Source organism: Epinephelus lanceolatus, chromosome 10, assembly GCF_041903045.1.
Source record: "Epinephelus lanceolatus isolate andai-2023 chromosome 10, ASM4190304v1, whole genome shotgun sequence".
Taxonomy (NCBI): domain Eukaryota; kingdom Metazoa; phylum Chordata; class Actinopteri; order Perciformes; family Serranidae; genus Epinephelus; species Epinephelus lanceolatus.
Genome location: NC_135743.1, coordinates 13,479,351 through 13,495,161, shown reverse-complemented (window position 1 = coordinate 13,495,161; position 15,811 = coordinate 13,479,351). Strand labels below are relative to the sequence as shown.

Here is a 15,811-nt window from a genome sequence, read left to right as displayed (position 1 = left end):
CATCCTTCAGGCTTTGCCCTTGCTATCTTCCTCTCTTTTTATTCTGTCCCTTTCCATCGCTCTTCTTCTGCAGCCTTAAAGCATGTCCCGTCAGAAGATACAGTTCTGGCTGTTGGCTACGCACAGTTTGATTGTTCTTCTTCCCTACACATCCACCCTTTCAATCTGCCCCCTGCCTTGTGCTCCCCCCACCCCCACCACATATTTATATTACCCCCCTTTATAAAGCACTCTGCGCCGTTCTATGCCTCGTCTTGCTTGTACTCCATTGCTCCTCCGTTTCTACTGCTGCCGTATCCCACAGGAACATTTGCTCCATTGTTCCCGTTTCCCTCCCCTGACTCAAAGCTCTTCTCTTCCAGCGGCTTGCCGATCCAGGCGCCGTAACCGTGGCTGCTGAGAGCTCGGAAGAACTGCTGCTTGGCCATCTGGAAGGACATGGCCGACATCTTGGCCTGGGCGTAGGAGGGCAGGGAGAGGAGGTCTGTGCGGCCACACCGCTGGCACAGAGTGCGGAACAGACAGAACAGGTTGGACTTGGACACTCTGGATACGCTCAGTTTGTTCCTAGAGGAAAGACATTAGAGAGCTTTGTGGTAAGAGTGTTCATTAAACAAGGGAAACATAACAGTTTGTCTGGCAAGCTGGCATGACACAACATTTCCTCTGATCACGCAGTGTTTCCTATTTAGCTTACTTAACTGCCTGCTGCTCACAGTTTTTAATTAAAATTTAATTAAGCTTGTTGTTACTGACAGTTTTCACTGAATACAGCACAGAACTTGAGATTATCCAAAACAGAAAATGCTGCCAAGAGTTCCCTCACCTTGTGCATGTTGCCTTAAGGGTTTATTTGTAGTTCTCCATGGGACTCCCTAAAAACTTCACCCAGGGTTGGTGCCTTAGGTCCTGCGTCAGACAGCATTGTGTGCCTAATGTGAAGCCTCGTTGACTTGCATTGATTTGTCACGTTAAAGTTTTTGGATAAGATAGCAAAACCATGACCTTAAAAACTTCTTGCTTACGTAATTGTTGCCTTAACCCTGAGATTAAACTGACAGGAGACCTCATACCTGATTGTAACTTCAAACTGAGATGATTACTTCCTTTATTTTTTTGCGATGGTTGATTTAAAAAGATACACCTAGATTTTTACTCCTTGTACAGCTGCAACTGCGACTAGATTTCCCTGCAGTTTTTTTTCAGCTGTAAATTCTCAAATTGACCATCACAACATTATACCACTAAATAATGCCAAAATAAATTTAGATGTAAACTAAACACTGTCTGTATTCTGACATCGTTCATCATAGTTTCTTGACATCAGGCGATACAAGAAGCAGGCAGCAAGAACGACAGTATGTGATGGAAAGATATATTCACAATGTTAACTTTTATAAACAAAGAAAAACAATGCAAACTGAGGCTTCCAGTCTCAACAACAAACTGAGCAGTCAAGACTGACAGTCAAGGCTGTTCTGGGAATCAGTGAAGTACTCTTATTACTTTATTACTGACTACAGATCATGGTGCTGACCTAACATCAGTCTCTCTTCATTGTAGAAAGTTACTTCTGGGCGGCATGTAGCATTACAGAGATAATATAAACAAACATTTTACAAGCTTTAGAAATTAAACTAGCCCATACTTTGCCATTCAGTCCAAATTCTCATTTTTTCATTTTATCATATAAGGTAAAAATGTGCACTCTGAGCACAGGCTGAGATGGTCACAAAGCTTGCTGAAGTGTGCACTGCTGCATCCTGCAAAACCACACCCATCTGGGTGAAATACCAAATTTTTAGGGGGTCACGTTTGCCACATCTCATATTTCTTACTTATCTGAGAGGCACAGTACTAACCCAAACTGAATCTTAACAACTGATTGTGAAATCTTCCAACAGTTCTTCTGAAAGCAAATTCCAAGGATGTCTCTTTACAATGATGCGGTGTTTGTTCAACGACACAGTGATCAATAACTCGTATAGGTGAAAAACCAAACGCACATTTCTAGAAACCTTTTTAAAGACATACTGAGCAGCTGCTGGGTAAATCAATGTCTGCTCGGGCACAGAATCGACTTAAATCTGTTGTGGGTTAACACAGTTATTGTTCCCCACTGGAGAGAGACAAAGACACTGAACAGCTGCACTGCACTCCTTCAATAATAACTTGTTAAGTGGACATTGACAGACTATAAAATCCAAAGCTATTAATAAAAAATGTGTGCTGCCATCAGGAGCGACAGGCTTTGGTTTAGTTACATACCCATCCAGTTTGCCTTTGGTCCCATCCAGCACCTCTACACTGTTCTGGTCTGGAAAGCTCCAGTTCACACTGGACTCCTTGGTCTTGCCTGTGTGCCGCGTGGAATCATACACACTCACCCTGCCCACCTACAGTCCAAGCAGGTGGCGAGAAAGCAGGAAAGGGGAGAGAAGAGAGAGCGTATTTGGTTCAATCAGGCTAATTCAGCCCTTCAGTGTGAGTCAGCAATCCCAAACAGAGCGTGTAAAATTAGTTGTGTAATGCATGTGTCAGTGTGACGGCTGTGTCGATTAGGGACGATAGATTCTACCAATTTCACTAATGTGTAAATGTAAGCCAAGAAAGTGTTCAAAATGGGCTAAAACAAGGAACAAGCTGAATTGTGTTTAACCGCCAGCTACGGTATTTCTCAGGCATCCTGCCTGGCGGTATGAGAGTGACCTACCTGCTATTTATTAATTGATGGATGTGCCAAATTTAAAGAAGACGAGCGACGAAGAAACAGTTGTGCAGGGGCAAACAGGAGTGTTGGCAGCTTAATTGATTAATTTTGTGAGAATGACCTCAATACTCCTGATTAATGTCCACATTTGACATTGCCAAAAACTTGTGTGCAGTTACCTCTGGGTGATTTAGAACAAAGGGAGGAGGGAGACTTTTGGCGAACGCTTCACCGTCTCTCGCCAGCCGGCAGCAAACAGCACGTGTGAGGTGCCCGTGGCTGTACAGGTAGCCTGATAAACACATGTTGTGGAACAGAAATTTAGGACAAGAAGCAACATAAAGTAGAGACATCATGCAACTTCACTGACGTTAACTATTGTGGATATTTGTCACATTATATATATCTGTGTGTTTTACCAAGCGTGATGGACTTCAGATAGATGGGATGCAGGAAATGGGTGAGCAGCGCCCCCTGCAGACCCACCACATTCCAGCGCAGGATCTTATCGCTGCAACTCATGGTTCGCAGCCTCTCGCCGTGCTGGATGCCATCCCAGGTGGGCACAATGGCACTCGACTCCACTGGGATGGTACCCTCGCCTGGCACAAGCAACAACACACAAAGGAAATACACAAAGGTCAGAGGTCTTGCTTATAGAACAGGGAGTGGAGTCATTCGTCTCCATGCACTGCACTGATATGAGGACAGATGCATGTCCATGTCATCTCTTACCATTCTCCACTTTGGTGCGGAGCTTTCCCTGCTTAGCGTTCTCAAACAAAGGCTGATGGCCCTCGACTTCATCCCCTGCCTCGCTGCATGACTTATCAAACAGGGCACCGTCCCCACAAGGTGCCGTGCTGTGTATAAGAGACACGATGAGACATCAGGAGAGGTGGACCACTTTGATCCAAGCATGAAACATTGATGCATCTGAGTGGTGGACATGACAGGAATGAAAGAGGAGAGCGTGGTGTGAGGTGACCAAGGTGAAAAGGAACATCTGACACTCCCACCTGATGTAGAGGTGAAAGGTGATGTCAGGTTTGATTTGCAGTTTATTTTTCTCCCCTGGCTCAAATATACTGTCGTCTGCGCCGTCATAGTGCTTGAGCAGCTCCATATACAGAAACCTGAGAAGAAAAAAGATGGAGTGAGACTTTCAGACGGGGTCTTGGAGAAGAGAGGTGGTATTTCCACCATATGAGAGAGACAGTGATGAAGAGCAAGATTTTCTACCGAAGAAATCCCCTCCTGGAGATGATTTCAGCGTGGCAATCATTAACAGTGTCCCCTTTAAGGCTCAGTTCCTCCCCTTTAACGCAGCGATTTCCTGACAGAAAAAAGACAAGAGAGACGCATTCAGTGTCAAAGTACACGACAATGCAATGCCTCTTGGTTCTGCAGTGACCTAGTTCTGTTTTAGTTATCTGACAGTGCATGCCTCTGAGCACAGACATCCATAAAACTTCCACACATCAGGAAAAAAAAATGCAGTGACAATGTAATTTTTTATGTTGCAACACATTTGCTTGTACTCCCTGTTGTTACCACTTCCCTTTGCTTCATTAATTATATGCTAAACTTAATGGAAATACCAGTTCCCAGGCTGACAACAGTCCCCAGGCCCTCCCCCCTCCTCATGACGATGGTGGCCAGAATCTTGCGTCCCAGAAGGCTGTGCTGGATACGTGTGGTCAGGGCGTTGAAACGCTGGTGACTCAACATCGCTATCTGGTCATGCAAAGTGCTGCCACTTACTGGAAGCTAGAGAGAGGGAAGTAGAGAGGACAGGACAGGCAAAACAGAATATGAGGATATGAGGATTATTAAGAATTGAACTGTATTGACTGTGCAATCCAATGATACAATCTCAGAAAAACTACCACAGTAAATTATCAAGACTTTCCAAACATATCTTAGTCTGCCTGAGTATGTGGTAGAAAAAAAAACCCCTGCAGTCAGATCATGTGTAATGTTTGCGTAATGTTCAAATGCTTCCAATACAAATTTAACACTTCCTGGAGCTGCTACAAAGCTAAAGCCTGCCAGTTAAGAGAACTGATTCAATCACTGTGAAGCAACAGATGTGTGGAGTTATAGACTCTGGATGTAGTTTAACTTACGTTGGTTATGTTTAATTGAGGTTTACTTTTTCTAAGGCTCCAATCAGACAGAGTGTGTTTATAGCAGCCTGGGATGGTTTTGCGCTGCTGAGCGCCTTGCATTTTCCAACTTTATACACCATGCGTTTCTGCAGGAGCGACCTGAATACCTCAAGATGAAAAACTTCAACTCAAGAGTGGAAAAGCACCTGATGTCATTTACGTGCCACCTGTGGTAGTGATGACAATTGGTGACGTGCATAGTTTCTGTGAAGCTAACGTTGGCCCCTTGGTCGCCCTAGGCAAGCTACAAGACATATCTGAACAAACTGTTGCCTCAATTACATTTCACCAGCCGTATTTAGGCCCGACAATTGACAGCAGATTGTCAAACTCTCCCTGACTAATCCTAAAATAATCCTTGATCTGACCATCATCCAGGTGAAGCTACAGGACCCCCTGGTGGTACTCCCTGTTATTTCTCCTTTTTCTGTGGCCTACATGGATCTGTTTCCCTCCGACCAACACACTCTGTCTGATTGGGACCCCAGTGTGCACATGCTGTTATTTGTCAGTGAAAATTAGCTTTTCCCCAGTGAGCTGGTTAGTGAGTTACATTATGTCCTGCCTGATCCCCATGTTGAGCCAAACAAGGCTCATGTTTCATGGTAGAAAATGTGAAACACTGAAAAATCAGTACCTCAGCTGGGATAAGCTCTCCAGTGCGGGCTGCCCTCTCAGCCTCTCCAATCAGAACCCGCAGTGCAGCATCTGCTGCCTCCTGTTTTCCCTGCTTCTTGTTGGACGCACACACAGGGGGGAACCAGCGTCCGCCCAGCTTGGCCTGGTAGGTGAACCTGAGCAGGGCCAAAGAAAAAAGGTAATCAGAGGAGGATTAACAGGGCACTCACTCAATTTAAGAACAACAGATCCCATGGAAACCTTTAAGGGAAAGAAACACAAATATCCATTCGAGCATTTTCCTCTGCATGTAAGCGCTGCTAAAACAACAGAGGTACAGAGAAATTTAGTAAAGAGGTCTTTGATGTTCCAAAACTTTAAATTATTACACAAAATTGAATTTTCTTAAGAACCATATTGGTATACTTATCCAGGCAAATGGAAACCTGGACAGTTTTTTAACCCAGTGTGTACATGTTAATTGTGTATTAACGAGCATTAATGCAGTTCACACATACTTTGGCTCATGTGGCGGCCCAGACTGGCCCACCAGTCGAATCTCAGCGGCAAAGCCTCGGGCTCTAGCGTACTCCAAAAGACCTGACACTGCGTTGTTGTTCAGGTGGTTAATGAGGTCCCCAACACCTGCCTCGTGTGCTGCTCGCAACTCATCTGCAGTCAGAGGCGGCAAAGAGGGACATGTAGTCCCAGAGCCACTGCCATCACTATCACTGGAGGAGCCCAGGGGCAACTGAGGCTGGAGAAGAGAAAAGGGGGTAGGAGTGGAGAAAGAGAGAGATGTGAACGGCATTGAGCAAACGACACAGAACAGCATAAATCATTTTTTTAGACTGAGTGATCTGTTGTTCTTCTAAAGTCATTACACTCATTTTGGGGATATGCAAAGCCCCTCTCATTCCTCCCAAATGACCGGCTTGAGTTACTCTCTGCTTCCCACTCCTCACCTTGTTGAGCTGCAGTCTCCCATCAGCCATTAATTCTTTGACGGCCTCTTCTGCTGCCAGCTGGCGGGCTGCCTTTTTGCTTGGAGCCGAGGCCTCTGCAAACAGGCTCTCTCCGACCTTCACCCTGTACATGAACCTGAACACAGGGCAGAGATGGTTGAGAAGGGAGAGACTTTTCTTGGTTTTGCGACTGAGATCACACTTTGTTGAGTCACTATTCCACTTCCTCGATTTATCACATTTAGATAAATGAGAAGATGCAACAGAGTAGAGCCTGTGGTGATCCAGTGATCAAGACAGATGCATGCAGTGTTTTTAGAAAGTCACCAAAGAACATAAAAGTTTGTATTGTATCCACCAGCCAGTTGCCTAAAGGGATGGATCATAAATGGAAAGAGTGGCAAAGAGTGAATGGACAGAGACAGTATTGTGTCTTTGTCAGCTGACAACAATATTGAGAACAGACTGAACAGAAATAGCTGATCAACTGCTTCCCTGAGGAGGAACTTGCAGTATGGGGAGAACAGAATCCAAGAGTATAGATTCAGAGGGAGGTGACGGAGCCAGTACCTTGGGTCATGTGGTGGGCCTGCCTGCCCGGTGATGATGAATTCGATGGGGTTCCCGCTGCGCTGGCTGTACTCCATCAGGACAGACACCGGATTCTTCCCACCAGGCAGAGAGCGGGACAGTGGCTGGCGAGGTCCCTCCGCTGTCGCCATCCCTTCCACAGTACCGGCCCCAAAAATTCCTCCTGTGCTTTCAGCTGGCCCCTGGTAGATAGTGAAAGAGACAAAAAATATATATTTAAACTAAAGCTGTTTTTATGACTGTAGCTTTTAATAAAATAGCTCCTGATTCATTCAAACTTTTTACCAGGGCTGCAAAATAATTACAAAGTGCTGGCCTCCTGCTCTGGTGCATTAAATGTGCTCTCTACTCACATGTTCAGTGCCTGACCAGATGCATGTGTTAAAGCAAGATTTAGCTGGCTTTAAGTGGCTGATTGGGGGGGGGGGTTTATTTCTGCACATTCAAACAAAAACTTACACTGGTGTCTGAGAGTAGTTCCATCACTTGGTCCACATTGGCATTATTTCCTTCGTCTCCCGTGGTCGACCCACCCTGCATCTCTCCGATGAGAATGCGCAGGGTGGCCGCAGCGGCGTCCTTTTTTGCAACCTTCTTACTGGACGCTTCTGCGACAGGAAACAGCCTCCCATTGAGCATCACCTGCATGCGAAATCTGAGCGAGGGAGAGAAAATAAATGGATGAGACGCAGTGATCGGTCAATATGTGATTAAATAAGCAGCTACAATTTTCCAAGACGACTCTGTTGCATAACAAGCAATGTAATGTTCATCCTTAATTGGCAGCATCATATGTCTTCATTAAGGCAGATTTATTTCTCACAGAGTTTGAATCAATAGGTGTGTCACAAGGTGCTTTACAGAGGGTAATAAACATGTGGGTGGAAAACAAAAAATGATGCATATCACATAATGAAAGAGACAGCACTTCCACTTACACAGGTATGCACTGATCCAACTTTTTCTTTCTCAATACCTCAACTAAGACCATTAGCAGATATGGATTACTGTGCTAATTTTCCCAATTTTTAAGTGTACGTTGAACTAAGGATGTCACTATCAAGTTATTTTGTCTCCGCTCTGATACATTTAATATTGCATTATTGCCAATACTGAGTCCTGATCCAATGCTTGTTTTCCTACATATTGCAGCTGCACAGTGCACACTTCAAGAACATAAAAGCTATTAAAATCAATCCAGTGTATATGCTTAACAATTAAAAAGCTCTACGCTGCATTAAAAAAATCCCCGCATCCAAGCTGTTCCTTAATGGATTTTTTTTTTTTTTTTTTTTTTTTACAAAGGACAAAGTATAAAATAAACCCTCTCTGTAATCTTTTAGCCGTTGTTGCTGTCTCGAGGAAATTTCTCTCTCCCCTTAAGACAGAGTTCTGTTGCGTTGGTGGAGCCTTTGACTGAATGAACTGTACTCTGTTGAGTGTTTGTTTTCATCGCCTGTACATCTTCTGTACGGATTACATTAATAAATTACTGGTGTTTTGCTTGTGGGGCTTTTGTTACACTTGCAGTGGCGTGGTGAGTGTTGCTGTCTCTGGCTCTCCACTGCTGTCTGTCTCAAGCAGAGGGGTGAAACACCATGCCCCACGGATGACCGCAAAACACAAGAGACACTCACACTGAGCTGAAATGAAACGAGTGCACATAACTTAGGTAAATAACATCGACAGGCGGGGTGTGGAGAGGAGGAGAGACAGAGAGTTGGAGAGTTGATGACTGCTGCACTTGTTGCTGTGCAAGAAAGCTTTGCGGGTAAAAACACCTTTTTAACAGCTGACAGAACAAAGGCTTGGATTGGGTATCAATTAATCAGTTAATAAAAGCCCTGATCGGCCCTAAAACCGATCTTTAAAATTGGATCAGGACATCCCTACATGGAAATAATTGGGTCAGTTTGATAAGAGATTTCTGTAACACTGACACCAGACTCTGTGGCCCACTGTGACTTGTTGAAGGTTACTGTTATAATGACATGGACTAAGACATTGTATTTAATGTGAACTGGTCAATACCTAAGGTCAGTATTGGCCCTGGTGCATCCCACGGTATATTTCAACATACCAGCATGAAAACAAAGACAGTGACCACAGACCAACATTACAGTAACAAACAGAAAAGGTTGCGTGACTAACCTTGGGTCGTGAGAGGGCCCCGACTGGTCGAGGAGCAGGAACTCACAGTTCTGGCCCAGATACTGGGCGTACTCCATGAGGCCGCTGACAGGGTTCTTCAGCCTCACCTCTTGTAATTTGGCCCACAGGTTCTGGGGAGGTGGAGCAGCCAGTGACACAGCTACAGTCCCTACAGAGTTGGCCTTCTCTGCTGCCAGTTTCCCAGCGTCCGTCTCTCTGCGAATGGCGTTGAGGAATTCTGGGATGTCGTCAGTGGCCCACTCTCCTTCGTTGGCCTCTTCATCTTTGCATGTAGTAAGGAAGGGAGGCTGGAGGGAGGATTGGGCCTTAAAAGGGAAAAGCAGAGGTAGAAAGGTTAATAAAATCAGGGTAGAACTCCAGGGCTGGTAACCACAGCTGAATACATCTAGTAAAAAGACACTTTTTCAAGGAACGATGCAGTTTCTTCTCTTTTAACGGAGTAGTTCTACAATGCCCATGCAAACCCTAACACATCCACCCAGTAAATATAAGACTACTTCTGGTCCTGTTATCTTAGCTTAGTATAACGACTGAAAACAGCAATTAAGCAGCCAAAGTCAAATAGATTTAATTTTGTTATTTCTAGTTATGTTTTGAAATGTAATTCACCTTTATTGGACTATTTTCTCCGGTATTGTTCTTTATAAATCTGAATGTATTCACCTTAATACCATTAAATAAATACATAAATACGACACACAGAAATTTTACCCACCGCTTCGCTATGACTTTGCTCTGGCATCCAACCCTCCTGGAGCGGCAGTGGCTCCAGGCCTGGTATTGGTGGTAGTGGAGATGACGGCATAAAGTCGGACGCTCCTTTCATCTCATCTCTACTGGGTTCCTCCCCCATCCATTCCCCCTCAGTGCGGGGGCTCTTTGCAGCTTTAAGGCTCCTTTCCATTCTCTCTTTGCGGTGGGTAGAGAGCTCCCAAGTGGGAGGGTTAACTTCACTGTGCTTAACGACGTCACCTTGCTTCTCCAGCGCGTAGAGGGTGGGATTGACCTGTTTGGCACTCCTTAGCCCCAGATTTTTGGCTATGACGAGAGCAGTTGCCTCCCCTGTAGCCAGGAGGTACTGCAAAACTAGCTCCTTCTGTTCTGCCATTGCGGGAAGCGCAAGCTCTGGATCAGGGGAGCTGGTTGTGCTGGGGTGCTGTTTCTCCGGATACTGACTTTTTGCTGGTGCCTGGGATTCTTCAGAGTCAGATGACTCTGAAGATGAGCAGTAAGAAGAACTGGATTCTGTGTCAGAGTCCTCTTCTTTGGCTTGTCCCCTGATTTCTGTTTTTAGCTCAACCTTGGCTTCAGGTTCTGGAGTGTGTCCTCCTGAGCTGACACACAGCTGGGAAGGTGGCCTTTGTGCTGAAGAGTTTTGATCCTCGTTGCCTCTGAGAGGTCCTCTGTAAAGACTCCACAAGGGGGGGTGGAGTCCTTGCTTGGAGGCTTTCTGTAAGTGCTCCAAAGAGTAGAGAGCCTTGTTGACTATCTTTTTGGGCAGACGCAGCTTTTTGCCTAATAATTTTGCAGGGATACTCTCATTTGGCTTTAATGAAGCCAAAGCTCTATACACCTCATCCTCGATATCAGAAGTAAGAGTGATATTAACTTTAGCAACCCTCGATTTTGCAGAGGGTTTGGATGCAGAATGTCTGCCAAACCTTTCTCCTCCTCTGCTGGGCCTGTCTTGATATAGGGACAAACCCTGAAATTTGTCAGACAAAGAGTCTGCTTGACCGTGCCATTGACTGCTGGAGTACTGGTTGTGGCTTGTGCCTTGTGACTGGTTTTGATTCAGGTGTCGAGGGCCTGGGGTGCCTCGCGCAGCTCCTGGGTATACGAAACCCTGGTCCTGACTATACCCCCCTCTACCCCTTGGGCTGCTGTTGGGGTATGAATATCTATTGTAGCCTGACTGGGGCTGATATGAGGAACTAGGAAACTTGTCAGGTCCCACTCCCCCTCCACGTGGACCAGTTCTGAACTGTGGCGCCTCAGAGCTCCTTCCTCTCAAAAACTCCACCTGTTGGTACTGAAAGGAATTGGGACCAGGATTAGGACTGTAATTCTGATTATGCGAGCTGTTAAAGGCCTCTGGTTTAGGGGCAGCTATACTGTGCTTTGGTAATGGTGGAGCGGAGGGGATGAAAGGAGCTGGGGGCCGCTGTATGGGCACTGCCGGACGGGCAGAGCTGTTGTAGTAACCTGAATATGGGCTCAGCTGTGGGCTAGTTCTAGGGTGGAGCAAGGCTGGGCCAGGTCTGTAATAATTCTCCTTGGCCTGGAAGTCAGGGGGTGGATGCCTGTGATAGTGTTCTTTGTAAGGCCCTCCTCTACCTCTGCTCATAGCGCAGGGGTGGGACGTGAAGGGGGCCTGTGCAGCTTGATGTGCAGCCTCTGTATGAGTGTACGTCCTCTAGCACAAACAGCAGACCCCGGTGAAAAGTCAGGCCAGGCCAATTACACACTGGGAGTATCTGAAATACAAATAAAGGACAATGTCAGGAGAATATTAATGAGGAGAAATAAATAACAGTTAAGGTAACTGAATGGTGTAAAAATGAGCAGCGGCATGGAGGGCAAGAGAAACTGTCATTCCAGCAAATAACACAAGTTCAGACCCTGCTGGCAAATCTCCAAGCTGCTCAAGTGTCCTTGGATAAGTGAGTGAATCTATACCAGCTTCAAGGACACAGTTTAAAGTGCAGTCCTAAACTAAACAGTGTAAAATAAATGATGGACAATAAAATATGTAGGTATAAAGGAAAAAATTAAGATTATGTGCAGAGAATAAGCTCTAATGTACACCAACACTGGCAACGTTACTGTGTATACCATCAGATTACACCCTCGCCTGTCTACAAGGATACTGCAGGGTGACATACTGTCTCTCCCAGTCACACTGAAACTTAATCCCAAGGTAAAAGGATGGTGATTAATAATTCAGACCTTCTTGTGACTATTCTGTTTTATTTCTGGCCTTACAAATTATTGCTGGATCTGGATCCATAGCGGAGAGGAAAAGTGAGACACTGATGCAGACAAAAAGGACAGCTCCAAGGGCACGAGAACGTGAAGGGCTGCCTGTCAGTGACAAGCTGTGGACAGAAAACCGTGCAGTTGCTAGCTGACAGTTCTGACTATGATGATAAGGTTTTGCAGAGCTAGTTTAATTCCTTCCTTTAAAAAACAAAAAACAAAACACACATGAAAACATTCAAGGAGTAGAAATATAGATCCTAAACAGCGTGGACCAGAATTCCAATATCCTTCTATGGTACAACATTGATTCAGCCTCAAGTGTCATATCTGACAACACTCAATAATGTCTATATCAGTGAGACTGACAACAAGGAGACACCCAATACTGAGTCAGGTTTCAACCCCTCTGGCCCAGTCAGCAGCACTGGTCTGTCACATAGAGCTGAGCAGGCCCGAACGCCGCCACATTAATAGAGAACACCACAGTGTTGGTTCATCACGGTAATAGGGACCGACAGGGCCGGCAGCCCAGGGGCCAAATGGGGCTGGAGCTGACTCATCTTGACCCTGATGCAAGGCAACAGTTGACAGCCAAAATAACAACTCCATGTTTTTCAGAACCCCACTGTCATTATGCTCCTCTCTGCTTCCAGGCTGGGGAGAAGCATGGACGAGACAACCTATGTGACAACTGATGAATCAACTCTTTTGCACACTTCATGCGGTTGTGTCAAGACACAGCTAAACACTGTCTGATCTTTAAAGTGACCCCTTTCTCCATTTACTGAGACCTCTGTGTCAACAACAGTGCAGAAATGAAACCTATGAATCGATGCACATATCTAAACATGTGCATGCAACCCACCATATCTACTAGAACCACAAGGCCGTCAGAGGCAGTACTGAATATCTCACCTACTGTGGCTCAAATTAAAGTGGGAGTTTTAAACGTTGCTCATCCTGTAGCTTCTCGATCAGATGACTGGAACACGAATATTATAACAATAGCAGCTTTAAATACAAAAACCATAAAGTAAAAACGTAAAGAAAGCAGAAAGCAAAGTGGATTTTGTTAAAACTATAATCTGTGTAACTGCAAAAATGGTTTCCAGTGCGCAGGGTCTTCTGCTTTGGATGAGCGAGGTCCTTGTCCGTGTGTAATCCACAGTGAAAACACCACCAGTGATGTCGGTCGCTTATAAATGCTGTATGCTGTGCTGTAAAAACACTTTGCAAACTATTGCACCACGAAAGCTGAGGTAAAATTCGCCACGAGCCGTGTAAGTAAAAGGAAACAGAGACTGATAGACACGCAATAAGTTTCGATTTCATTTCTGACAGTAAGTTAGGTTTCTATTGTTGGTCACGTGACCGGCAGGGGCGCGCCGAGGGCGGACAGACTGGTGCACAGACAGAAAGGCAGAAGTGTCTATAAAGTATAAAACATAAAAAAGCACAGCTCGTGTGTGACTGACTTTTCACGCTTCAAATAGGTCGCTCTGCGGTCCACCACCAACAATCAATGTGCCTGTGTTACTGTGCAGCCACAAGGACATCCTCCCTTGAATGCATGCTGTGGGCTATACAGTACACTGGCAGAGGAGACATGACATGCTCAGATCAGATTCTCACATTAAAAATAAAACGCAGGAGGGAGAATGGTGGAGACTGGTAGTAATGTAATACATTTTGGGGGATACAAATATCACAGGAAAACGGTGAGATCTTGTTACGGGATTGTGACAGGGTGGAAAAACTAACATAAGAGTACTATAAGGTGAAGGTCACTATCAAAAACAAGAGTAGCACAGGCACATGTTGTGCCCAAAAGAATAACATAGCCCTAGTGTCCACACATGGCTCATCACACTGCTGTGATTACTCAGTGAAATGCGGTTTAACCTAGAAAGCAGCGAGGGTGCACTCACACAAACTTTACCATCAGTGGGGGTGATTTCCTGCCACTTATGAATCAATAGATGGACCCAAGCTTATTAGAATTATAATCATATTTAATAATGAACGACTTAATTTAATAAAACAAAGTCTGTCTTGAATTTCTAGCACACATGTACCAAGTTGCATTACAGGAAAGTGTTGGACACATACAGCAAGCATAAAAACAGTTAACACATAGTTTCACATTTGTGTATCACTGTTAATTTAATCTGGACGACACAAATCCATGCTGTTTGACAGGGTGTCTCAGTTAGTAAACACAGACAAACATTGAGGGGCATACAGATTATTACTTTTGAGCATGCCCTTCCTCATACAAGTCAATGGAAATATAAATATATATCTACTTTCCTTGATATAAGTAACATCTAGCTATTTGTCACTGTGAATACATTTATCATTATAGTTTGTGTGAGTCAAAGGAAATTAATTCATTGTTACCCATTAACAAAAGGTTAATCGTCCATAGCTACGACTGAAACTCAAAAGTCCTCTTGGCTATCCTTCGCTTTTACTCGACGTGTTCTTTAAAGAAACACAAACCTACAACAGGAGCAGCTACAGGTTAGACGTGTTGCTTACATTCGGTTAAAACCACCGAGACACATGTATTCAGACTTTTAACTCTCTGCCGACGAGAGAACCGTTAAGCGTTAGAAGCTAACGGCAGCAAGCAGCAGCCAACTGAACATCGGTCCTCCTCCAGCTAACGTTAGCTAGCCTGCTAGCTCATCACTGGCAGCAGTACACCGCACTGGCACTGCACCATTTCAGACTACCGCCTGCAGCACAGCTAATTCACTGACTGCTAACGCAGGATACTCAAACTACACCTCACCCGAGCCACAGAAACGATTTAAAGAAGCTAAACGGCTTTAGCTGGTTACCTTTACTCGCAGTGTTCCGCCTCAATGGGCTCTTGTTGGTGTGGTTTTAATGCGGTGGTACAAACAATCAAAGAAAGAACTGGTGCGCCAAGAAGTGACGTTTGTCCATCGCGACCGACGGCGCATGTGTATGATGTAGGCACAACGGCAAGGTTCGAATATATTTCAGACGTGCCCTTCCTGTGCTTTAACATTGTGGTTTGGATATCTTTACAGAGAAACGTACACTCAGTTTGTCGAATTTCAGAGTGAATGAATATTAAATCAGGTTAAATTTTACGAGTATAGCACTTTTAAAACACAAAGGTTTACAAAGTGCAAAAAAACTAGTAGTTACTGGTAGTAAATATTAAAATAAATCAACAAAAAAGCAATATATCAATAAATAAATAAAAATAAAAATAAAATGAAATAAAATATAAAATGAAAAAATAAAATTTTAAGACCTGAGTTAAGGGGCTTTTGCGACATCTCTCTACCAGTTAGATTTGAGTTTACTGATAAGGTTATATTAACGCATATAGGCCTATATCTTCCACTTTTTAAAAAAGTAATTGAAAAACACTGCTGTGACACAGTGTCACTGACCTTAAATTTGAATTTGCTTCTTTGGCTCGACCAGAGTGGTTAAATTTGGCCAAAACACACTGTAGGGCATTTAAGCCTTACATATTATACCTTCTTCTATTTGCAACGTAAGTTTTCACACAAATGAATATTGATTCAAATGTTGAATTCTATGAGTATAGCACTTTT

General features: G+C 44.4%; 1 protein-coding gene across 1 annotated transcript; it reads right to left on the bottom strand.

Annotated features, from left to right (window-relative positions):
- Window positions 1-138: 138 nt before the first annotated feature.
- On the bottom strand, window positions 139-15,175 carry adar (adenosine deaminase RNA specific). Its single transcript, XM_033640374.2, has 16 exons — window positions 15,056-15,175; window positions 9,943-11,704; window positions 9,207-9,532; window positions 7,515-7,710; window positions 7,035-7,237; window positions 6,465-6,600; window positions 6,018-6,256; window positions 5,519-5,675; window positions 4,312-4,480; window positions 3,953-4,046; window positions 3,730-3,846; window positions 3,446-3,573; window positions 3,130-3,312; window positions 2,890-3,002; window positions 2,269-2,396; window positions 139-567 (listed from the first exon to the last, which is right to left on the bottom strand). The coding sequence occupies exons 2-16, from the start codon at window positions 11,572-11,574 to the stop codon at window positions 243-245; spliced, it is 4,146 nt and encodes a 1,381-aa protein (XP_033496265.1). The 5' UTR covers window positions 11,575-11,704; window positions 15,056-15,175; the 3' UTR covers window positions 139-242.
- Window positions 15,176-15,811: the final 636 nt, after the last annotated feature.